This window comes from Myxine glutinosa, chromosome 9 (assembly GCF_964187855.1).
Source record: "Myxine glutinosa chromosome 9, kmMyxGlut1.1, whole genome shotgun sequence".
Lineage (NCBI taxonomy): Eukaryota > Metazoa > Chordata > Myxini > Myxiniformes > Myxinidae > Myxine > Myxine glutinosa.
Genome location: NC_136269.1, coordinates 97,945,454 through 97,967,805, shown reverse-complemented (window position 1 = coordinate 97,967,805; position 22,352 = coordinate 97,945,454). Strand labels below are relative to the sequence as shown.

General features: G+C 48.3%; 2 protein-coding genes across 6 annotated transcripts in view; one reads left to right on the top strand and one right to left on the bottom strand.

Annotated features, from left to right (window-relative positions):
• Nucleotides 1–21,895, top strand: part of HERPUD2 (HERPUD family member 2) — a 343,531-nt gene extending 321,636 nt beyond the window's left edge. For all 5 annotated transcript variants that reach the window (XM_078784559.1, XM_068128772.2, XM_068128771.2 and 2 more), the window contains exons 6-9: nucleotides 8,438–8,530; nucleotides 9,660–9,962; nucleotides 13,570–13,666; nucleotides 19,334–21,895. In XM_078784559.1, coding sequence (XP_078640685.1) covers nucleotides 8,438–8,530; nucleotides 9,660–9,962; nucleotides 13,570–13,666; nucleotides 19,334–19,495 — 655 coding nt within the window. In that variant the 3' untranslated portion in view covers nucleotides 19,496–21,895. The remainder of the gene's footprint in view (nucleotides 1–8,437; nucleotides 8,531–9,659; nucleotides 9,963–13,569; nucleotides 13,667–19,333) is intronic.
• Nucleotides 21,896–22,026: 131 nt separating this feature from the next.
• The window catches only part of LOC137435739 (T-box transcription factor TBX20), a 48,494-nt gene continuing 48,168 nt past the window's right edge, over nucleotides 22,027–22,352 (bottom strand). Inside the window, 1 exon segment of the mRNA XM_078785113.1 lies at nucleotides 22,027–22,352. This exon segment is cut by the window's right edge and continues 49 nt beyond it. Coding sequence (XP_078641239.1) covers nucleotides 22,058–22,352 — 295 coding nt within the window. The 3' untranslated portion in view covers nucleotides 22,027–22,057.

Sequence of the window (22,352 nt, the reverse complement as noted above, 5' to 3'; positions counted from 1 at the left end):
TTATTCGAATTCTTGCGGATGCCGTTTGGTCTCAAGAATGCGGCTCAGGCGTTCCAGCGCTTGATGGACGGCGTGCTGCGTGACCTGCCGTTCCTTTTCGTTTACCTGGACGACATCCTCGTCGCCAGCACGTCCCGGGCCGAGCACCTCCTCCACCTCCGAACACTGTTCGGGCGCCTCAGCGAGCACGGCCTCATCGTCAACCCGGCCAAATGCCACTTCGGCACGACGGCCGTTGGTTTTTTGGGCCACCACATCACCAAGAACGGGGCCGTGCCGCTGCCAACCAAGGTCGAGGCCATCACCACGTTCCCGCGTCCCCGCACCATAAAGGCCCTGCAGGAATTCCTGGGAATGGTGAATTTTTATCACCGTTTCGTGCCCCGCGCTGCTCAACTCATGCGGCCCCTCTACGAAGCCCTCCCGGGCAAGCCGGCCAAGCACGACATCGCCTGGTCCGCAGCAATGGATGCGGCCTTCCAAAGCTCAAAGCGGGCCCTCGCCGACACAACACTGCTCGCTCACCCGGTGCTCAACGCTCCCATCGCCCTCACCACGGATGCCTCCGACTACGCGGTGGGCGCCGTACATGAGCAATGGGTGAACGGGGTTTGGCAGCCACTCGCTTTTTTTAGCCGGCAGCTCCGGCCGAACGAGCTCAAATACAGCACGTTTGACCGGGAGCTCCTCGGTCTACACCTGGCCGTCCGCCATTTCCGCCACCTCCTGGAGGGCCGACCTTTCACGGCGTTCGTCGACCACAAGCCGTTGGTTTACGCCATGGCCAAGGTCACGGAGCCGTGGTCGGCCCGCCAACAGCGCCACCTCCCCGCCGTGTCGGAGTTTACCACGGACATCCGGCACGTCGCCGGCAAAAACAACGCCGTGGCCGACTGTCTTTCCCGGGCCAGCGCGAACGCGGTCCACCTGGGCGTGGACTTTGCGCTTATGGCGGCGGACCAAACCACCGACACCACGGTGCAAGCCCTCCGGGCGGCGGACACGGGCCTCCGCCTGGCCGACATCCCCTTCGCGGACACTGTCCTGCTCTGCGACGTCTCCCAAGGCCAGCCTCGCCCCATCGTGCCCGTCACCTGGCAACGCCGCATCTTCGCCTCCCTCCACGGCCTTTCCCACCCGGGCCGGAAAGCTTCCCAGAAGCTGGTGTCGGCGCGATTCGTCTGGCACGGCCTTCGTCGGGACGTCCGCGATTGGACCAGCACCTGCACGGCCTGCCAAAGGGCCAAGGTCCACCGACACACCCAGGCCCCGCTGGCACCTTTCACCGTGCCCGAACGACGTTTCGACCACGTCAACGTGGATCTGGTGGGCCCCCTCCCCCCGTCACGGGGGTTCACACACCTGCTCACCATGGTGGACAGGACCACCAGGTGGCCGGAGGCCGTTCCCCTCGTCTCCACCACCACCGCCGACGTGGCGCAGGCTTTCATCGCCACCTGGGTCGCCCGCTTCGGCGCACCGGCGGACATCTCGTCAGACCGCGGACCACAGTTCACCTCCGAGCTGTGGGGCGCGGTCGCCCGCAACCTGGGGGTCAAGCTCCACCGTACTACGGCCTACCACCCCCAAGCAAACGGGTTGTGCGAGCGATTCCACCGCTCCATGAAGGCCGCGCTCATGGCCGGCCTTCAAGACGGCGGTTGGGCCGACCGGCTGCCGTGGGTCCTTTTGGGCCTCCGCACGGCCCCCAAGGAGGACCTCCAGGCATCCACCGCCGAGCTGGTCTATGGCCAGGCGCTACGCGTCCCGGGCGAATTCGTGCCCGACGCTACCAGTCCCTGGTCCGCAGCTCACCAGCGCTCGGACCTCCAGGAGGCCGCCCGACGGTTTGCCCCCGTGCCAACATCCCACCACGGTGACCCCCAGTCCTACGTCCCCCCAGCACTTCGCACAGCGGAGTATGTTTTTGTGCGTCACGACGCACATCGGGGGCCACTCCGGCCGCCGTACGACGGGCCCTTCCGGGTGCTGCGACGGGACGACAAGTCGTTCGTCATCGACATCGGCGGCAGGTCGGACCGGATTGCGGTGGTCCGCCTCAAGCCGGCGCATGTGGACGTCGACCACCCACCACGGGTGGCCCTTCCGCCGCGGCGAGGCCGCCCCCCGTCCACGGTGCCCCCCACTCGACCGCCCACCACCACACCGGACCCCCTCCCACGACCCGCCAGGGGTCGCTTCGGCCGGGTCATCAGGACCCCCCTCAAATTGACCCTGCCGGTGCAAGTCGATTCTGGGGGGACGTGTGTAGCGGCTACCGCTGGGTTTTCACAATCGCCTTGCACCTATCAAGGACGCGGAGCGATCACCATGCCGGGCTCGTCCAGGACGCCCGGGCAGGCCCGCGCTCAACTTGCCAGGCCTCGGTCGGGACGCCCGGGCAGGCTCGCCCTCAACTTGCTAGGCCGCAGCCAGGACGCTGGGCCACGCCCCCTCTCGCCTTTCCTGGGCAAACGCTCCGGGATAATATGTATATATATTGCTGCCCGATAAACGGGCTTTTCAGAGTGCCTGAGTGTTTGGTTTGATTAAAGCAACTCGGATGAATTCCAGCTTTTTGTCGCGTCCATTCTTCCGATCGACGTGGGAGCCCCAGCTCCTTCAATGCCATCTTAATCTCTACAAATTTCGAGAAAGCATCCACTGCAACTAAAAACATCCGTCCCATAAATGGACCTGCGTAATCTTCATGCAGTCTCTGCCAAGCTTTTGGATGTAATAATTCCCAAGGAAGTAACATTGCAACTGCCGGACAAACTCAAACTCCGGTACCTCTGGAGCATCTGGTAACCTCCCCTCGAGTATAGGTAAACGCCTTAACTCGTCACAATTACCATTGACCTTACCGGGGTTGAACCTCAAAGTATACGAATATGCACTGAGAGTAATACACCAACGAGTAACCCTCGGTGAAGCCAACTGCGGTACAGGCTTGGTTTCACCCAACAATCCGAGCAAAGGCTTGTGGTCAGTACGGATTTCAACCTTGCATCCCCAAACATACTGGTGGAAATGTTTCATTCCAAAAATGATGACATGGGATGACACAGCGCAAAGAGAATGCTCCATCTCAAGGAAATAAAGCACCGTTGTGTCGTGAATTGATTAAGAAACATGTTTTCCCCAATGTTTAATTCGACATTGCTATTACAAAATTAGGGATTGATGTTTGTAGTAGAGAACACAAGTGGAATAATAACTACATTTAATGTGTACAAATGCAACAATAATCATAATAAAATTTGTATAATACCTAATGTTAATACATATCTATATTGTTTAGCAAATCCACACTACAATATCTATATTATAATAGCCGTAGATGATTCTGTCTGTCTGTCTGTCTATCTGTTGGGTGTCTGTCCGGGGTGTGGCTTACTCGGTTTGCAGAGTAGCTCCACCCATAGCTCCACCCATTCTGGGAGTGGCTATAAACAAATATCCACCATTTTATTAACTCGCATAGCTTTGAGTCCTGTTTTGTAGGCCCGTGGTGTCTTGCTCTCCCCCAGTTTTATTTCAAATCAAATTCGATAAATCATTTCATTTTTCACAGTCGCTAACATAGTTTTAGACTCGGTTGAAAAAAAACGGGAAGAAAATCCGATGAAAGTTGCCGTTTATAGAACGAAATGAATTCTCAAAGGCCTGTAACTTCAAGGCCATTGAGTCTCTCTCACGCCTTTATCTCCAATCTAACTCACCATATGATTTCATTTTTATCGATGGTTTTACTTTTAGACTCGGTGTCAGCAATAATTGAGAACAATCCACACACGCGGGAAAATGCAGAGATATATTTTTTAAAATCGCGTCATGGTGTATCATACACCGCCCAACATGACACCGCCGGCAATGTGTCGATATATATTAAAAATTCGCTTTTGCTTTTCCGTTATGATATATTACTATTTCGTTTGATGATAGTCGTCACAAAAACGTCAACAATGATGCCGACATATATTTCTTCGTTTTTATTTCATTCAACATATTAGCCGGAAGTAAAATATGTTTCAGGAAATTACCGAGAGATATTTCTTCGTTTTTTTTATTAGTTATGTGCGCATACACTTTAAATAGGTTTATTTGAAATCTTTAATTTTCCACAAACATTCCACACACGCGGGAAAATGCAGAGATATATTTTTTAAAATCGCGTCATGGTGTATCATACACCGCCCAACATGACACCGACGGCAATGTGTCGATATCTATTTTAAATTCGATATATCATTTCATTTTTCACAGTCGCTAACATAGTTTTAGACTCGGTTGAAAAAAAACGAGAAGAAAATCCGATGAAAGTTGCCGTTTATAGAACGAAATGAATTCTCAAATGCCTGTAACTTCAAGGCCATTGAGTCTCTCTCACGCCTTTATCTCCAATATAACTCACCATATGATTTCATTTTTATCGATGGTTTTAGAGTCGGTGTCAGCAATAATTGAGAACATTCCACACACGCGGGAAAATGCAGATATATTTTTTAAAATCGCGTCATGGTGTATCATACACCGCCTAACATGACACCGACGGCAACGTGTCGATACATATTAAAAATTCGATATATCATTTCATTTTTCACAGTCGCTAACATAGTTTTCGACTCGGTTGAAAAAAAACGGGAAGGAAATCCAATGAAAGTTGCCGTTTATAGAACGAAATGAATTCTCAAACGCCTGTAACTTCAACTTCAAGGCCATTGAGTCTCTCTCACGCCTTTATCTCCAATCTAACTCACCATATGATTTCATTTTTATCGATGGTTTTGGACTCGGTGTCAGCAATAATTGAGAACATTCCACACACGCGGGAAAATGCAGAGATATATTTTTAAAAATCGCGTCATGGTGTATCATACACCGCCCAACATGACACCGACGGCAACGTGTCGATATATATTAAAAATTCGCTTTTGCTTTTCCGTTAAGATATATTACTTTTTCGTTTGATGACAGTCGTCACAAAAACGTCAACAATGATGCCGACATATATTTCTTCGTTTTTATTTAATTCAACATTATTAGCCGGAAGTAAAATATGTTTCAGGAAATTACCGAGAGATATTTCTTCGTTTTTTAAAATTAGTTATGTGCGAATACACTTTAAATAGGTTTATTTGAAATCTTTAATTTTCCACAATATAATTTACTTGCCATTTATCATTTGATGATTACGAGACAAATTCCTCTTGAGGATCGTGACAATTCATGCGCTGCGTGGAAACTTCTATTTCCAAAATGAATGAGACGATCGATGAAGAACGCAGACTTGAACAGGATGCAGCAAGAAAACGAATGAGACGGGCGAACGAGTCCATCGACGAACGTCAATGCAAACTTGCGGGGTCACCCGTGGGAATCCCACGGGCATGGATGTGTGTGACATTTCGACATATTGAGTTAGATGCTGCACATTCATTTTTACAAAATGGTTACTGGCAAGTCATCAGATCCAGAAATGGTGTAAAAACCACCGTTTAGAGGCCATTTTTCCCCGCAAAGCGGGGGTTGGCCTTTTCGGGGACCGTGGTAGTTGTTGTTTTTTTGTCCCCTTTTTGAAGCAATGTTTTACGGCCGGATGCCCTTCCTGACGCCAACCCTTTTTGCCGCCTTCAACGACAAACAGGGAATTACCAGTGAACTGGTACTCAATTAGCCGACCTCGGAAGGATGACAGGCTGAGTCAACCCCCCTGGCATTAATTCGGCGATCGACCGAGATTCGAACCCAGGATCCTAAGCCGGCACCCTAGCCGCTAGCCCAACACCAGAAATGGTGTCATGAACACAATTTATTTACGCACAAGCACAAAAGCAAGACGGGCCGATTTCCGATTCCGACGGGCCGACGGGCGAGACGGGCCGATTTCCGATTCCGACGGGCCGATTTGGAGCAAGAAAAAGAACGAGACGGGAGAAAAAGGAGAGAAACGAGACGGGGAAAGCCGATTGGAGAGGCGAGTGAGGCGCGATTGGAGAGGAGTGTGAGGCGCGATTGGAGAGGAGTGTGAGGCACGATTGGAGAGGAGTGTGAGGCGTGATTGGAGAGGAGTGTGAGGCACGATTGGAGAGGAGTGATTGGAGGGGAGTGTGAGGCACGATTGGAGAGGAGTGTGAGGCACGATTGGAGAGGAGTGTGAGGCGCGATTGGAGAGGAGTGTGAGGCGCGATTGGAGAGGAGTGTGAGGCGCGATTGGAGAGGCGTGTGAAGGATTGGAGAGGAGAGGAGTGTGAGGGATTGGAGAGGTGAGGGATTGGAAAGGAGAGGGATGTGAGGGTTTGGAGAGGAGAGGAGTGCTAGGTGGAGAGAGGAGAGTGTCAGGTGGAGACAGGAGAGTGTCAGGTGGAGACAGGAGAGTGTCAGGTGGAGAGGAGTGAGGGGTCACATATTATGTGAAATAACTAAATTCACACCATTTCTGGATCTGATGACTTGCCAGTAACCATTTTGTAAAAATGAATGTGCAGCATATAACTCAATATGTCGAAATGTCACACACATCCATGCCCGTGGGATTCCCACGGGTGACCCCGCTAGTATTGTATGATACACAACATTCCCCTTCTCCTGCTCCCCTCTCACTTTCCTCCTGCTTCCCTCTCACTTTCCTCCTGCTCCCCTCTCACTTTCCTCCTGCTCCCCTCTCACTCTCCTCCTGCTCCCCTCTCACTTTCCTCCTGCTCCCCTCTCACTTTCCTCCTGCTCCCCTCTCACTTTCCTCCTGCTCCCCTCTCACTTTCCTCCTGCTCCCCTCTCACTTTCCTCCTGCTCCCCTCTCACTTTCCTCCTGCTCCCCTCTCACTTTCCTCCTGCTCCCCTCTCACTTTCCTCCTGCTCCCCTCTCACTTTCCTCCTGCTCCCCTCTCACTCTCCTCCTGCTCCCCTCTCACTCTCCTCCTGCTCCCCTCTCACTTTCCTCCTGTTCCCCTCTCACTTTCCTCCTGCTCCCCTCTCACTTTCCTCCTGCTCCCCTCTCACTTTCCTCCTGCTCCCCTCTCACTTTCCTCCTGCTCCCCTCTCACTTTCCTCCTGCTCCCCTCTCACTTTCCTCCTGCTCCCCTCTCACTTTCCTCCTGCTCCCCTCTCACTCTCCTCCTGCTCCCCTCTCACTCTCCTCCTGTTCCCCTCTCACTTTCCTCCTGCTCCCCTCTCACTTTCCTCCTGCTCCCCTCTCACTTTCCTCCTGCTCACTGCTCACCCCTCTTCCTGCTCACTGCTCACCAGTCTTCCTGCTCCTCTCTCCCTCTGGCTCCTCACTGACCCTCCTCCTGATTTCCACTCACCCTCACCCCCCACCCCCCCATGCCAGCTCACCCTACCTGCTCCCACCTCACCACCCCCCTGTCCCCTCCTGCTCTCTCACTCCTGCTCCACCCTCCCTGTCCTCCCCCTCCCTTCCTTCCTCCTCTCCACCTCTCTCCCTCCCACCTGTCCTTCCCTCTCTCCCTCCCCCCACCACCCCCCTCTCGTAATATTCCTGTCAGCAAAGTGACTCTGCGTTGCCTGTCAATGCCATGTACCTTTGCTAATATACAATAAAACCAAAAATATCTGTTTGTCCAATGTATGAACATAACCTTACACTGTCTATGTACCACACAAATACTAACACCACACGAAACAGCCATACGATAGCATCCAAAGCAGTGTTGGAAATTCACAACATACACAGCACAAACATCTTTTCAGTTTTATTGTAATACACAGCTACTTTATTAGCCTGGTGTTGGCTTAGCGGTTAGGGTGCCGGCTTGGGATCCTAGGATCCTGGGTTCGAATCCCGGTCGATCACTGAATTAACACCAGCGGGGTTGACTCACTGACTCAGCCTGTCATCCTTCCGAGGTCGGCAAATTGAGTACTAGCTTGCTGGGATGAATGATCCCGGTGTGTACCCCGGTTTAGAATAGGTACACTGTATCCCTGCGCATCGTAAGAGGCGACCAAGGGTTTGCGTCAGGAAGGGCATCCGGCCATAAAAACATTGCCTCAAACAGGGAACCATGATTGTCATGGGGCCCGCAAGGCTAACCCCCACTCTGGCGGGGAAAATGGCCTTAAAACGATCATTCATTCATTCATTCATTCACACAGTATACTTTATTCATCATTAGTACAAGAGCACATGCACATCTGTGAAGTACGTACCATTAAATATTATAATGTGAGTACGTCTATAAAGTACTTGCATTGCCTACACACCACACAAAAGTCCTGGTGAGGGTCTGAAAACTGATTGCTCTTTCTAGTTATGGTATGTCCACATGCTCTTTGCTCTCTACTTTTTTTTGTATGTTTGTCTTTTTTGCTCATTCCCAACAAGCAGTAATGTGTTAATGTATGCAATGCTTTGAAATTGACACCCTCCACCCCTCTCCCAACACCTTTCATTCTTGATCCCGTTGAACTGTAGGCCAATGGTCCAGCCAGCAGTTACCTTTCCAACCTACCACATGTACATGATGTGGCTTCAACAAGTCTATGCCCAACAGTATTACGCAATCTAGTAAGTAGTAATACTTATTTTTGTCTGTTCTCTGCTGCACGTGCCTCTGTGCATGCGCACACGCATACACACAACTGGGATGGGTGGTCATGTTGTTTCCAAGCTCTTTGATATGTTATATCTGCAAGAAAATGTAAATGCAGAGTTAGATTACCAAATTAGATAGGAAAGTGGGCGACAAAGATGCAACAACAGAAATGTAATGGGTTTTATTTATTTATTTATCTGCATACAGAGCCCTGGCTCATGGAGGAGCTAGAACACAGAACAACAAGCGTTACGCCTAGGTCCCCCGTCGGTGAAGTGATGAGTTGACAAAATGGAAGACGCAAGGCGGCCATCTTGGATTTTGACGTGGTGACCCAATTTTCAATAGCATTCTCCCTTATGCGTAGATACACCCACACACCAGATTAGAAGTTAGTAGTTCGTTTATTTTTCAAGATATTTCGCTCACAAGGTTCAGACATATATATATATATATATGGTGGTGGCCATCTTGGATTTTGACGTGGCGACCCAATTTTCAATAGCATTCTCCCTTATGCGTAGATACACCCACACACCAGATTAGAAGTTGGTACTTCGCTTATTTTTCAAGATATTTCGCTCACAAGGTTCAGACATATATATATATATATGGTGGTGGCCATCTTGGATTTTGACGTGGCGACCCAATTTTCAATAGCATTCTCCCTTATGCGTAGATACACCCACACACCAGATTAGAAGTTGGTACTTCGCTTATTTTTCAAGATATTCTGCTCACAAGGTTCAGACATACATGGCGTCAGACATACATGGCGGGGGCCATCTTGGATTTTGACGTGGGTTGCACCCACACGCCAAATTAGAATTCGGTCCTTCGCTTCCGCACGCACGCCCGCATGCACACACACACACGCACACACACACACACACACACACACACGGACGGACGGACGGACACACGTACGGAGGGGAAAACTATAGTCCCCCTTTCGCTCCGCGGTGCGACGGGGGACAAAAATAACTGTATAGGAGGATTATTTTAATATATTTGGATTTGAATAAATGAAAACTATGTAGAGAAAAAAAACCAGGATTTCTTATTTATTTTTCTTTTAATTTCTATTCATTTCATCCAAAGCCAAGCAGCAGCCAACCCTTCAACAGCATCGTTGCCTATGACCCCTGCACTGTCAGAACCCCTATCGGCAAATGCAGCCAACCAACCCATGGCTCCTGAACCAAATAACGCTCGTGCTGGAAACCGCAACATGGTAATGAATGCACAGGGTGGACCCGCTGAGGATGAGGATGACCTGAACCGTGATTGGCTTGACTGGGTCTTTACAGCATCACGTGCCACCGTGCTGCTCAGCATTTTCTACTTCTATTCTTCTGTCGGTCGCTTCCTCATGGTCTCTGGCGCATTGCTGTTACTCTACATGTAAGTGTGTTTCCCTGCGAGTTTCAGAGCATGTGGTACGTTTGATTGGTGGAGTAGACGTTGGCTGATGTCTGCTGCAGTTGGCATTCAAAAGCCCAAGAGAGCGATGGAGTTTAAAATGGAATGTATTTTTCATGCAGACATGGCTTACCATTATTAAACTTGATCATGAAAAAAGTGTGTTTGTGTGTGCGAGCGTGTGTGTGTGTGTGTCACCTTGGATATTTATTCCTCCGCCGACTGCATTATGTTTTTGGGTATTCCGTGTCACTCTGTCTGTGATAGGTTTTCGTTACTACGATAACTTGAGAACGGCTCATAGGAACTAAGTCAAACCTGGTACAAGTATTATAATGATGTAAAGATAAACGGATTGGATTATGGGGTCAAGAGGTTAAAAGTCAGAGGTCCCGTTTGGTAAAAATTATATTACTGCGCTAACTTGTGAACCAGTGATGGGATTTTGACCAAACTTGGTGCAAATTTGTGCTGCAATGATGAACTGATTAGATTTTGGCATCAAAGGTAAAGTCAGGTAAAATGTGATATTTGAGGACAGTTGAAGGGTCAGGAGTCAGGTCAGGTCAGTCTTTTTGATTCCCAAGCTCGGTGGCTGTGTTATGTGTTTGTTGTGTGTGTGAGCGTGTGTTCTTTTACGAGCCTTAGCCTATGTATAAAATAAAAAGGGATTTAAATTAAACTTGGTACAAGTATGTTTAATGATTTAATAATGTGGGCAGAGGAAAACCGGTTGACGTCGAAGAGTGCCGTTCTTGTTATTTATAGAAAAGGTAGAGTAATCCTTTATGTGTTAATTTTAGAATAAAAATGAGACACCTTTCCATTGATCTGGTTTTTCCGAACACCCTTAAAATGTTGAAATAACTTAATCTGTAGGTTTGTTATATGGGTCATAACAAAATTATATAGGTCATACTGCAGGTATGAAATTTGTTTTAATATTAGGTTATTAAAATGTAGGCAGATTTTATAAGGGATCATTATTTGATTGGTTAACACTATAGCAATCTGCGAAAGCGAAGGACATCGTTTAATTTGCAGTGTGTCAAGGAAGACCAAGCCATAAACTATTTTTTATCAATGGGCACATGGGTACAGAAAGAGAAAGTGTATTTGCTGCGTCCTGCATACTCCCTCTGCCGGCCAGTTTGCTTGGTGGATTACAGGAAATGATGAGATGTTGGTCTAATTAAATGGAACATGTCTTTCAATCCTGGAAAATCTCACTGTCTCACCCTGTTGTTTCAGAAGGATCATCAAATAAACCCGCGTATCAATTTCCATGGTTAGATACTCTAAAAGGTTCAGACTCTTCAACTCCCTGGCTTAACCATCACCATAACCTCACTTGGGCTGACCACCGAGCAAAGCTGACCTCCAAATCCAGCGTCGCAGACTGGCTTCTTCCATCGTTCCCACCAAAGCTATCCAGCCACAGACTGGCATCCTCGATCATTCTCACCAATGCTAGCCAGCCGCAGACTGGGCATCTTCCATTGTTTCCACCAATGCTATCCAGCCACAGACTAGCATCCTCGATCATTCTCACCAAAGCTAGCCAGCCGCAGACTGGGCATCTTCCATCGTTCCCACCAAAGCTAGCCAGCCGCAGACTGGGCATCTTCCATCGTTCCCACCAAAGCTAGCCAGCCGCAGACTGGGCATCTTCCATCGTTCCCACCAAAGCTAGCCAGCCACTGACAGGGTATCATCCTCCATTTTTCCCACCAAGGCTATCCAGCAGCAGACTGGGCATCCTCCATCGTTCCCACCAAAGCTATCCAGCCACAGACTAGGCATCCTCCATCGTTCCCACCAAAGCTAGCCAGCCGCAGACTAGGCATCTTCCATCGTTCCCACCAAAGCTAGCCAGCCGCAGACTGGGCATCTTCCATCGTTCCCACCAAAGCTATCCAGCCGCAGACTGGGCATCCTCCATCGTTCCCACCAAAGCTAGCGAGCCGCAGACTAGGCATCTTCCATCGTTCCCACCAAAGCTAGCCAGCCGCAGACTGGGCATCTTCCATCGTTCCCACCAAAGCTAGCCAGCCACAGACAGGGTATCATCCTCCATTGTTCCCACCAAGGCTATCCAGCCGCAGACTGGGCATCCTCCATCGTTCCCACCAAAGCTATCCAGCCACAGACTAGGCATCCTCCACCGTTCCCACCAAAGCTATCCAGCCGCAGACTGCGCATCTTCCATCGTTCCCACCAAAGCTAGCCAGCCACAGACAGGGTATCATCCTCCATTGTTCCCACCAAGGCTATCCAGCCGCAGACTGGGCATCCTCCATCGTTCCCACCAAAGCTATCCAGCCACAGACTAGGCATCTTCCATCGTTCCCACCAAAGCTAGCCAGCCACAGACAGGGTATCATCCTCCATTGTTCCCACCAAGGCTATCCAGCCGCAGACTGGGCATCCTCCATCGTTCCCACCAAAGCTATCCAGCCACAGACTAGGCATCTTCCATCGTTCCCACCAAAGCTAGCCAGCCACAGACAAGGCATCTTCCATCGTTCCCACCAAAGCTAGCCAGCCGCAGACTGGGCATCCTCCATCGTTCCCACCAAAGCTATCCAGCCACAGACTAGGCATCTTCCATCGTTCCCACCAAAGCTAGCCAGCCGCAGACTAGGCACCTTCCATCGTTCCCACCAAAGCTAGCCAGCCGCAGACTAGGCATCTTCCATCGTTCCCACCAAAGCTAGCCAGCCGCAGACTGGGCATCCTCCATCGTTCCCACCAAAGCTATCCAGCCACAGACTAGGCATCTTCCATCGTTCCCGCCAAAGCTAGCCAGCCGCAGACTGGGCAACCTTTTAGAATTACCCTTTAGAAACCACCCTGTAGAACCCTTAAAATTACCCTTAGAAACCTTAAGAATTAAACGCTTTGGGTGAAAGTTTACTTTTCTTGATTTTTTACAGATGGACGGACATAGCCAAATATTGAAGCGGCCTCACTGCTTAAAAATCAGAACTACTCGTTCTGTAAGGACCATACCATAAAAATCAGAACCATAGCTTGTACAGCTCTCACTTATTTGCTGGCAGCGCCAGCATCACACTTTTGGCTTTCATTTATGTCCTGATTGTGAAGAGAGGGCTATAATGTGATCCCCAACTTGATACCAAGGTGAAGGCTTGTATGCAATGTATACAATGTGTGTAAGGCATGAGAAGGACAAGTAACTTTATCCACGTCACGGCCTAACTGGGCTCGCCTAACTAAGTGTACAGGACCTGATTATGCTGCAGCGCCTTGGGGAAAACATTGACAACGCCATCTGACTTTGTAAAATTCCTACCACCTTATTATGAGGATTCAGGAGTGTATTGTCATAAGTATTCTCATGTGGTATTTTTCTAAGAAGAAAGTAAACAGGCTAGAGTGTTTTTCTTTGTGGATGAACTTTTAAGGTAAAGAGCAGATATATGTGGACAACAATTGGAATGTGATTTTATGAACCTGTAATAGATTGGAACCTCATTGTCTGCTCGGATCTTTATGCTCACGGGTTTGATTATCTTTGATTTAGCTCAGGACCTTCTTGTCTGGGGATTTCATATCCATCTTGCAGGTACCAGGGAGGACTTTTCCCCTTTCAGCGTGCACGAGGTGTACGAAGAGGAGGGGAGGAGAACAATGTGGACGAGCAACAAGAGCTTCGTGAGATGGTATGCATTTGAAATGTTTTAATTGATTTAGGTTGGAGGGAAGATGATGTCTGACTAATATTGATCCTGATACCTCTGCCACTGAAGGTGGATCAGTGATTCCTCAACATTGAGAGATATGGCCAAACCAATATGCAGCACAATACCTCAAGTTATGGACGGCTTCAGACAAAACTTACGGGACAAAACTTACTGGACAAGATCCGGATACAAGAACTTTTTAATTTTTAAGTTATTCTTCATCATTGAGAGATGGTGCCAAAAACGATATACAACACAATTTTAAAAAATTGCGGACGGATTATGTCAACACTTTGTGGATGATTTTTATATATATTTTTTGTTGTATACAAGATCGAGGCTCGTGTAAGAGCTAACATCAATCGCAAAAAAAAATAAACGGACACATAAAACATACAATAAAGGGAGCAGGAGACAAGATGGGGAGGGAGAGGGAAGCACACAAGTACAACAGCAGAGAACAGGGACAACGGAAGATCTGTGGGAGGGAGAGGGCTTGGGTGGAGGAGGCGTGGGAAGGCGGGGGTTGGGGGGACTGAGTCATGATTTGGTGGGAAAAGAGAAGAATAAATGAGTGGAGATAAGCAGTGGTTCTGGATTTAGGCAGTTTCAATAAGGGGGGGTTGCTGGTCGACCACGTGTGTCCTGCAGATACCTGGGGGGGGGGGGGCGGAAGGATTTGGGGGCGTGGGAGGGGGGGGGGAGGGACAGAGCACGGTGAGGGCAGAGGGTGCAAGACCAGAAAGGAAGCGGAAGAAGATAGGGAGACCACAGACCTGTCGGCGATGGTGAAGTGATAGACCAACAGACTCATCTACGTAGTGTGTTCAAAAAGTATCCGACCTTTATTTTTCGTGCGTAAAAAAAAGAAGCTAGGGAGGCGTTGATTGGTGCACGTATGTAGGCGATCCGAATGCGCACGCGTGAATTTTTTCCCACCTGCAGAAGCTGTCATTCGACGGCAGACCGCCGATGAGTGAGGACATGTAAGTGAGCGCCGTCGGATTTTCGTTTTTGACAAAATGACGGAAAAACTTGAACAACGCTACTGCATCAAATTTTGTGTTTCATCAAACTTGCATCAAAACTGCAACTTGGTTTCTGGGTCGTACCCATAAACCCAGGACTCATCGCCAGTGATCACTGTGTTGAGGAAGCTGGGATCGCTGTTCACAGTCTCCAGCATGTCCTGTGCGATCTCCAAACGGAGTTGCTTCTGCTCAATCGTTAGCAGCTTTGGTACGAACTTCGCTGAGATTCTCCTGAAGCCCAAATCCTCCTTCATAATGGAATGAACGGTGTTGAATCTTGCGGATCGTTTCCACTTGGGAATCGCCAAGCTTTACACAAAATTTGATGCAGTAGCGTTGTTCAAGTTTTTCCGTCATTTTGTCAAAAACGAAAATCCGACGGCGCTCACTTACATGTCCTCACTCATCGGCGGTCTGCCGTCGAATGACAGCTTCTGCAGGTGGGAAAACATTCACGCGTGCGCATTAGGATCGCCTACATACGTGCACCAATCAATGCCTCCCTAGCTCCTTTTTTTTTACGCACGAAAAATAAAGGTCGGATACTTTTTGAACACAGTAGTACATCGCGAGGGATTCCAATGATCTTGAAAGCCTTCGTTTCCATGGCGTCAAGCTGAGTAAGATGTGAGGCAGGTGCACCAGCCCAGAGGGGAGAGCAGTACTCCATCAAGCTGCAGATGAAATCCTGGTAGTGGATAGGAGCTCAGGTGTGTCAAAGAAGGACTTTGCACTATTGAGGATGCCAAGTCTAGCTTTGGAGGCCAAATTTGAAATTTGGCTTGCCCATTAGAGATTGTGGTTGAAAGAGAAACCCAAGAGTTTGAGTGGCTGAACCTCTTCGAGAGGATTGTTGAAAAAGTAAGTGGAAGGATTTACGGTACTGGCCTTTCAGAGAGGGCGAGAGAGAGAGAGTTTGAGTGCAAGTGTTGGATTTCTCAAGATTTTCTCAGGTGTTTGACCAGATTTTTTTTGTCAAGGGCTGAGGAGAGGGAAGAGGCTGCTGCATTGCTGTCAGAAGGATGGGGGATGTTACGATAGAGAGTGGAGTAATCAGCAAAGAGGTAAAGAGAAATTTCCAGAGAGTCAGCGAGATCATTGATGAAGATTAGGAACAAGATAGGGCTGAGAACACTGCCTTGGGTTGCTCCATCCTTGACAGGGAGAGGAGATGAAAAGATTCCGTTGAGAGCCACATGTTGGTTACGAGAGTGGAGGAAGTCAGTAATCCAAGACTGGAGTTTGCCTTGGATTGCATAGGCAGACAGATTGGAGTGTAAGGTGGGATAGGATGCCAGACTTTGTCGGAAGCTCGAGATATTTGAAGAGAGACAACCTTGATGTCATGTCTGATATAGAGGGCCTCCATCCATTGTTGGGAGAGTAAAAACAGCATCTCCAATGTAGAGGGACCAGGTCTGAATCTGAATTGATGATCTGATTTGAGGTTGTTGGAGAAAAGGAAGGATTTAATGTTGACTGTGATGATGGATTACATGAACTTGCTGATGATTGGAAGGAAGCTAATTTGTCTGTTGTTGAGGGGATCAGGTTTTGCACCTTTTAACATAATGCTTTGATGTTGGCTGATTTCCAAGCAGATGGAAGACGACCCGTGGTAAATGACAAAGTGAAAGTGGCAGAGAGAGGAAGTGCAAGGGCACAGATCAGGTTTTTGGGGCATGTGAGCTGATGTCGTCCAGTCCAGTTGTAGCTGTCTTGAAGAACTTTCCCCACACTTTGTTTGTACCATCACTCAACTCGTCTGAGATCCTCACCTAAATATAATGTATTGATATGTTCGTAGTGGGGTGAGAGGTAGAGATTACCTTTAGGACAGATATAAATGTATAGAGTATTATGGTCCGTGTAAGAGTAGTTAGCCAATCTTGATATACAGGCAGGGACATGTAGCTTAATAATTGTCTGTTTGAATGTGCACCATACGGAGGGTGGTTTGTTGTATTAAATAGCTCCGGTTTAAAGTTAAAAACATAGGGGGAATACCCCTAGTCAGACATCATCCAACCCCCAATTTCCACCTGGTAGAATGAACAGTATACTGCACTGACTAAAGGTATTTTAAACCAATTTCAATGGTTGCTAGAAGATAGGGCAGCATGTAGAATCATACTAACATAATCATAAGACTTTAAACAAAACAACAACAACAACAGGCATTTTAAGGCCATTTTCCCTACATTCCCAGCCAGACTCCCATAAGACTTTAAACAAACAAAGAAAAACATTTTAAACTATTTTGTGGGGCAGCCCCCCTCCCCAACCCCATATACCTCCTAAGACCCCAATTTTTTAATGCCTTGAACAAATATTGGTACATCATGGGTGATTAATGTTGTGGTGAAGTTTCATCAAAATCGCGTGTGTAGTTTCTAACAAGAAAGCAAATACCTATTTTGGGGGCAACCCCCTGTATACCCCCTTAGACTTTGATTTTCTTAGTGCCGGGAACAAACATCGGTACATCATGGGTGATGAAGGTTGTGGTCAAGTTTCATCAAAATAGTGTGTAGTTTCAGAGGAAAAAGCAAATTCCTATTTTGGGGGGTCAAACCTGGATCCACTTTGACCCCGTTAAACACCCTTAGACCCCGATTTTTTTTTAATGCTGTGAACAAACTTTAGTCACAACACAACAAATATATACTTTGTGCCAAATTTGGTCGCAATCCCATCAGCGGTTTCGGAAAAGAAGTTTCAAGCTTCTACCCCCGCTAATTTCACCCCAAATCCACTTTTTTGAGGTGACTTTTGACTTCTTTCCTGGAAGTCCTTGGTGTCCTTGCGTTTTATACCTATCCTGCCTCCCCCCAGGCCCTCTCCCTCCCACACATCTCCCGATGTCCCTGCTCTCAAATGTTGTGTTTGTGTGCTTCCTCCCCTTCTCTCCCCATCTTGTCGGCCGCTCCCCTTTTTATGCGCTTTGTTTGCTTGTTTGTTTGATTTGTTTGTTTGATAAATGTTAGCTCTTTCACGAGCCTCGACTCTGTATACCAAAAAAAAAAAAGAAAAAAAAAGTTTACGGGCTGACTGACGGACTATCGGACTAACGGACGGACAATGCGCCATCGCATAAGCTCCCCTGAACTTAGTTCCAGGTGAGCTAAAAATGTGTGTGAATCCTCTTGGGGTCTGGGTGTGGCTTCGGAGAGAGGGGGCGGAGCTCTGAAAGCCTCCGAGGGTGGAGAGTGTCTGGAGAGCAAGGGGAGGAGCAAGTGTCACGTGGGTTCGGTTGGCTGAAGGGAGGAGATTAAAACAGAGCTCTGAGGAGACGTGTTCTTTGTTCCTCTGCCTGCCTTCCCATGTTCTTGCCTTCGCCCTGTGCCTTTTTCTTCGCCCACTTGCGTCATCGTCCTGCCTCTCCGTCCTCTCGCCTGCTTTCTTGGCTGCACAGTGCCAGCTCCTCCTCCATTACCACAGTAGACCTAAGCCCACTCGGTTCCTGTCCCCCACCTTTCAGTGATTGAATCTGGTGTGTGTGGCGCCCATAGTTATTTTGTTTATAGTTATTTATTGAATTTCTCTTCACTCGTTATTTGGTATTTGTTTTGGGAAATAAACCCCGTTTGTTTGTTTTTTTTTTTGTTTGTTTTTTAAAGAAATGAGGTTCTCGTGTGCTTCCTCAGGTCTCTCGCACACCTAAGACCGCCATAATTTGAACGCAGTCCAGGGAGTAAAACCGTTCAGTCCATCATTTCAGTGGTCCGTGTTAACTGAACACGACAGTATCTTCATCTAAACGTTTTGGGTCACTATGTTGGTGAAACGGGCCATTAAACTTTAGTAGACTAACCCCACAAAGAAACGGCAATATTGCTCTGATATATGTTTGCATAGTTTTTAAGTCGACAGGTATGAATATTTTTTAAAAACTGGAATGTACTCTAGAGAGGAGTCGATTTGTGCTGTTATGTTTCTCTTCTAAGAAATCGTGGTTGTTTTGTGATTCGATGTCTGCTCCTTGGTTATAGCTGCTATTGGTCTGATTAAAGATCACCTGACCTGTGAAAGTAACTTCTCCTCAAATGGAATCTCTTGAACTCCTTGTGCCTGCTCACTCCTTTTGACGTGCTTTCTGTCTCTGCACGGCACGTACGTGTTGCGATCCATGCGTCTGTGTGTTTGTCTGTTCGTCAGCCGAATAACTTGAAACTGTCATCCCGGTCTTTCACAGGCAGGGAAATCCATCGGTGTGTGCCGTCCCTCAGATGGACGTTAAACTGGCGTCCTGTCTTCCGGCATTAATAGGTAGATGTTAAATATCCCACGGTGTCCTTTGAAAAGAGTAGGTGAGCTATCGTCAGCACTCTGAACTAATTCCAAATTCCTGCCTTGACTACTTCGTCGAACGTCATGCCTCGTTAGCCGATTCGTGAAAGACTTTGGCAAAATGTTCCCCCCGGCCAACCACACAAAAAGGTGGAAATGATTGTGGCCGTTAAAGAAGCAGAACTTTAATGGAATCATTGGGGATCATATGTCCAGCAAGATAGTACTCTGATAATAATCCTACTTTACTACCCGTGCTGTTTTATGCCTGGACAAGGAGTACGTTTTTATGTGAATGTGCAACTTGGGATGCATTATCTTGCAGGAGCAGCTTATGGATGATGGTATGGATGGAGACACAGATAGCGGTGATGACGACTCCGATTCTGAAGTTGACGATCCAGGTTTCTTTGCCTCTGCGTGGACCTGTGTTATGACCTTCTTCACGTCTCTTGTACCCGAAGGCCCGGCTCAGCTCCCCAACTGAACTCTCTACCCGCACTTTGTTTGTACCATCACTCGACCGGATTTTCGGAAGAACCCACACTTTCCGATCCCTGTGTCCTAAAGAAATGCCGGGACACTCGAAGCTACAATTTTAAGGCCTTGCCAGACCCTGACACTCTTGGTAGTATGAATGAGCACAAGCCAGTTGATACAAAGCTCTTTTGTAAGTAGGCAACCCTTTTTTGAGCTAAATGTTTCACATCTGCAAAGTGACATTTGGACCTGTATTGTGTTTGACATCATCTTGTGCCTTGAACATGAATGGACCTCTTATTTTTTCAGTAAAGTTTCATCTTTATTGTACATTACATGCAAAGCTGCTTCTAACATTTTATTCCTCACCTTTGCTAACAGCAAATATTTCATTGTAACTTCTTATGTTTATTTTTTCTTTTTTTTTCTTTTCAGAGGCTGTTCTAGTGCTCATTGCAATGTGCAAAGCATGTCCCTTTATTCTTTCTCAACTATGGGCAGTTACTAGTTGTCATCATGGTTTGTACCCTAAGGTTTTTCAGTCTGGAGGGGGAATTCTGTATATGCATTAATAGCTTGTATATATATATATATATATATATATATCCAGATAACAGCAAATGGTAATTACATTTCTGACTTTGCTGGTGTACATATGACAATAATATAGCCTTTTATTCTTCTATTTCTCTCATTGGTTTTACCTCCTAAAAGTTTGACGCAAGTATGTGGTAGTGATGGTGGTGGTGGTGGTGCTGGTGTTTCCCGACGCCTCACCCCCACCCTTCCCACACACCCTCCACCCCGCACTCCCTCCCTCCCACACTCCCTTCCTCCCACACTCCCTTCCTCCCACACTCCCTCCCTCTCACACTCCCTCCCTCTCACACTCCCTCCCTCTCACACTCCCTCCCTCTCACACTCCCTCCCTCCCACACTCCCTTCCTCCCTCTCTCCCACACTCCCCCTCCGACACCCTCCCCCCTCCGACATCTTCCCACCTCCGACACCCTTCCCCCCCATCCCACCCCTCCACCCCCCCCCCCCCCCCCGACACCCTCCCACCTCCGACACCCTCCCACCTCCGACACCCTCCCACCTCCGACACCCTCCCACCTCCGACACCCTCCCACCTCCGACACCTCCCCCCTCCGACACCCTTGCCCCCCCATCCCACCCCTCCACCCCCCCCCCTCCGACACCCTCCCACCTCCGACACCCTCCCACCTCCGACACCTCCCCCCTCCGACACCCTTGCCCCCCCATCCCACCCCTCCACCCCCCCCCCCTCCGACACCCTCCCACCTCCGACACCCTCCCACCTCCGACACCTCCCCCCTCCGACACCCTTGCCCCCCCCCATGACACCCTCCTACCTCCGACATTGTCCCACCTCCGACACCCTCCCCCATCCAATAACCTCCGACACCCTCCCACACTGCCCTCCTTCTCCAAATGTAGAAATCCTCGCTCGTTCCCACTTAGTACCGAAATCTTGTGCAATTTGTTATTTTGGTCAAAGATGTCTTCACATCACGTTGCTGGAATGTTTTCGAGGCATATCCCTTTTCTCTTTTATAAGACCTTCTTGAGCATTGGATTGCCAGTGTTGCTTTTTTTATTATCATACTTTTTGAACGTCTTGTTCCTTCAGCGATGGCAGAAGGTTCACCAACGTTTGGCTTCAAAAGTGCTAAAGGAACACGGCATGTTGCGCCGTTAACAACGCGACCCGGATTCGCGCGTCGGAAACGATTTCGGACTCGGATGGCTCGGATGGGTTCAATGAGATGTTTCTCTGGGTTTATTTTTCATGATACGTCTCTCGTTTATAGCGGTGCTTAAAGATGCTCCGGAAATTAAACTAAAAGAACATTAAAATAATTCCACTGCTTGTACGTGTTGAACGGTCTCTTTTAAATTCGGGTCTAATGAATAGTTTATGACAGTTACAGGTGACGAGGCATTTTTAGAGTTGTATGTACATCGAGGTTACACATAACATAGAACACACCCATGCACACACACACACACATTTATAATTGTATTCTCAATACACCAAAGGTGACAGCAATAACAAGTACATGCATAAGGCCTATTGCTTTTTCTTCCCCCCCACCACCAACAAAACCACTCATTTTGCAGTACACAACATCACAATAAATTATATTGCACATCTTTGTAGTACATTGTATACTATATACAGTGTACTTATACGATGCTGTTTCTGAGGCTACTTTTCCAATGTGATCGGTCGAATTAGTAGTTGGACCGTGTAATGTACATTGTCGATCTATAATAATAGGTGCGCAAGCTCCGGATGGCGTTGCTCTCACGTATGTTCTGCCGATCTTCGACTCTGATGTATCCAATGTAAAACATTTTAAATAAATGTAAAGCAAAGGTTTTATTTACTTATTTTTAGTAGTTACATGGTTTGGTTAAAGCCAAAAGGTTTGAAAGCCTCAGTGGTTTTCATCTTTGTTCGACGAAAAGACACTTTAATGATGATGCTCTATCTCCAATAATGCAGCGCTACCCGAAGTGCGTCATCACACGAAGTGCGTCATCACACGAAGTGCGTCATCACGGCGGTTGGGTGCTGCCGCAAACTGTGCAAGGCTGCTGCATAGGGGCCTTGCTGGAAGTAATGATGATAGCGCTGGAGGTGGAAATCCGACAAGGCCGGTCCTACCGCCGGGCCGCTCTGGCCTAGCGGTGCGAAGGGCCCCGATAGCGTAGGAGCCCCAGACGGGGGAACTCGGCCGACGTAAGAACCGCCGCGGGGTGGCTCTGTAGACCCTGCTCGGTTTTGCGAGGGAAGGTTCGTCCGTTGGAAGGTTCCCGGAAATGCGGTGCTGCTG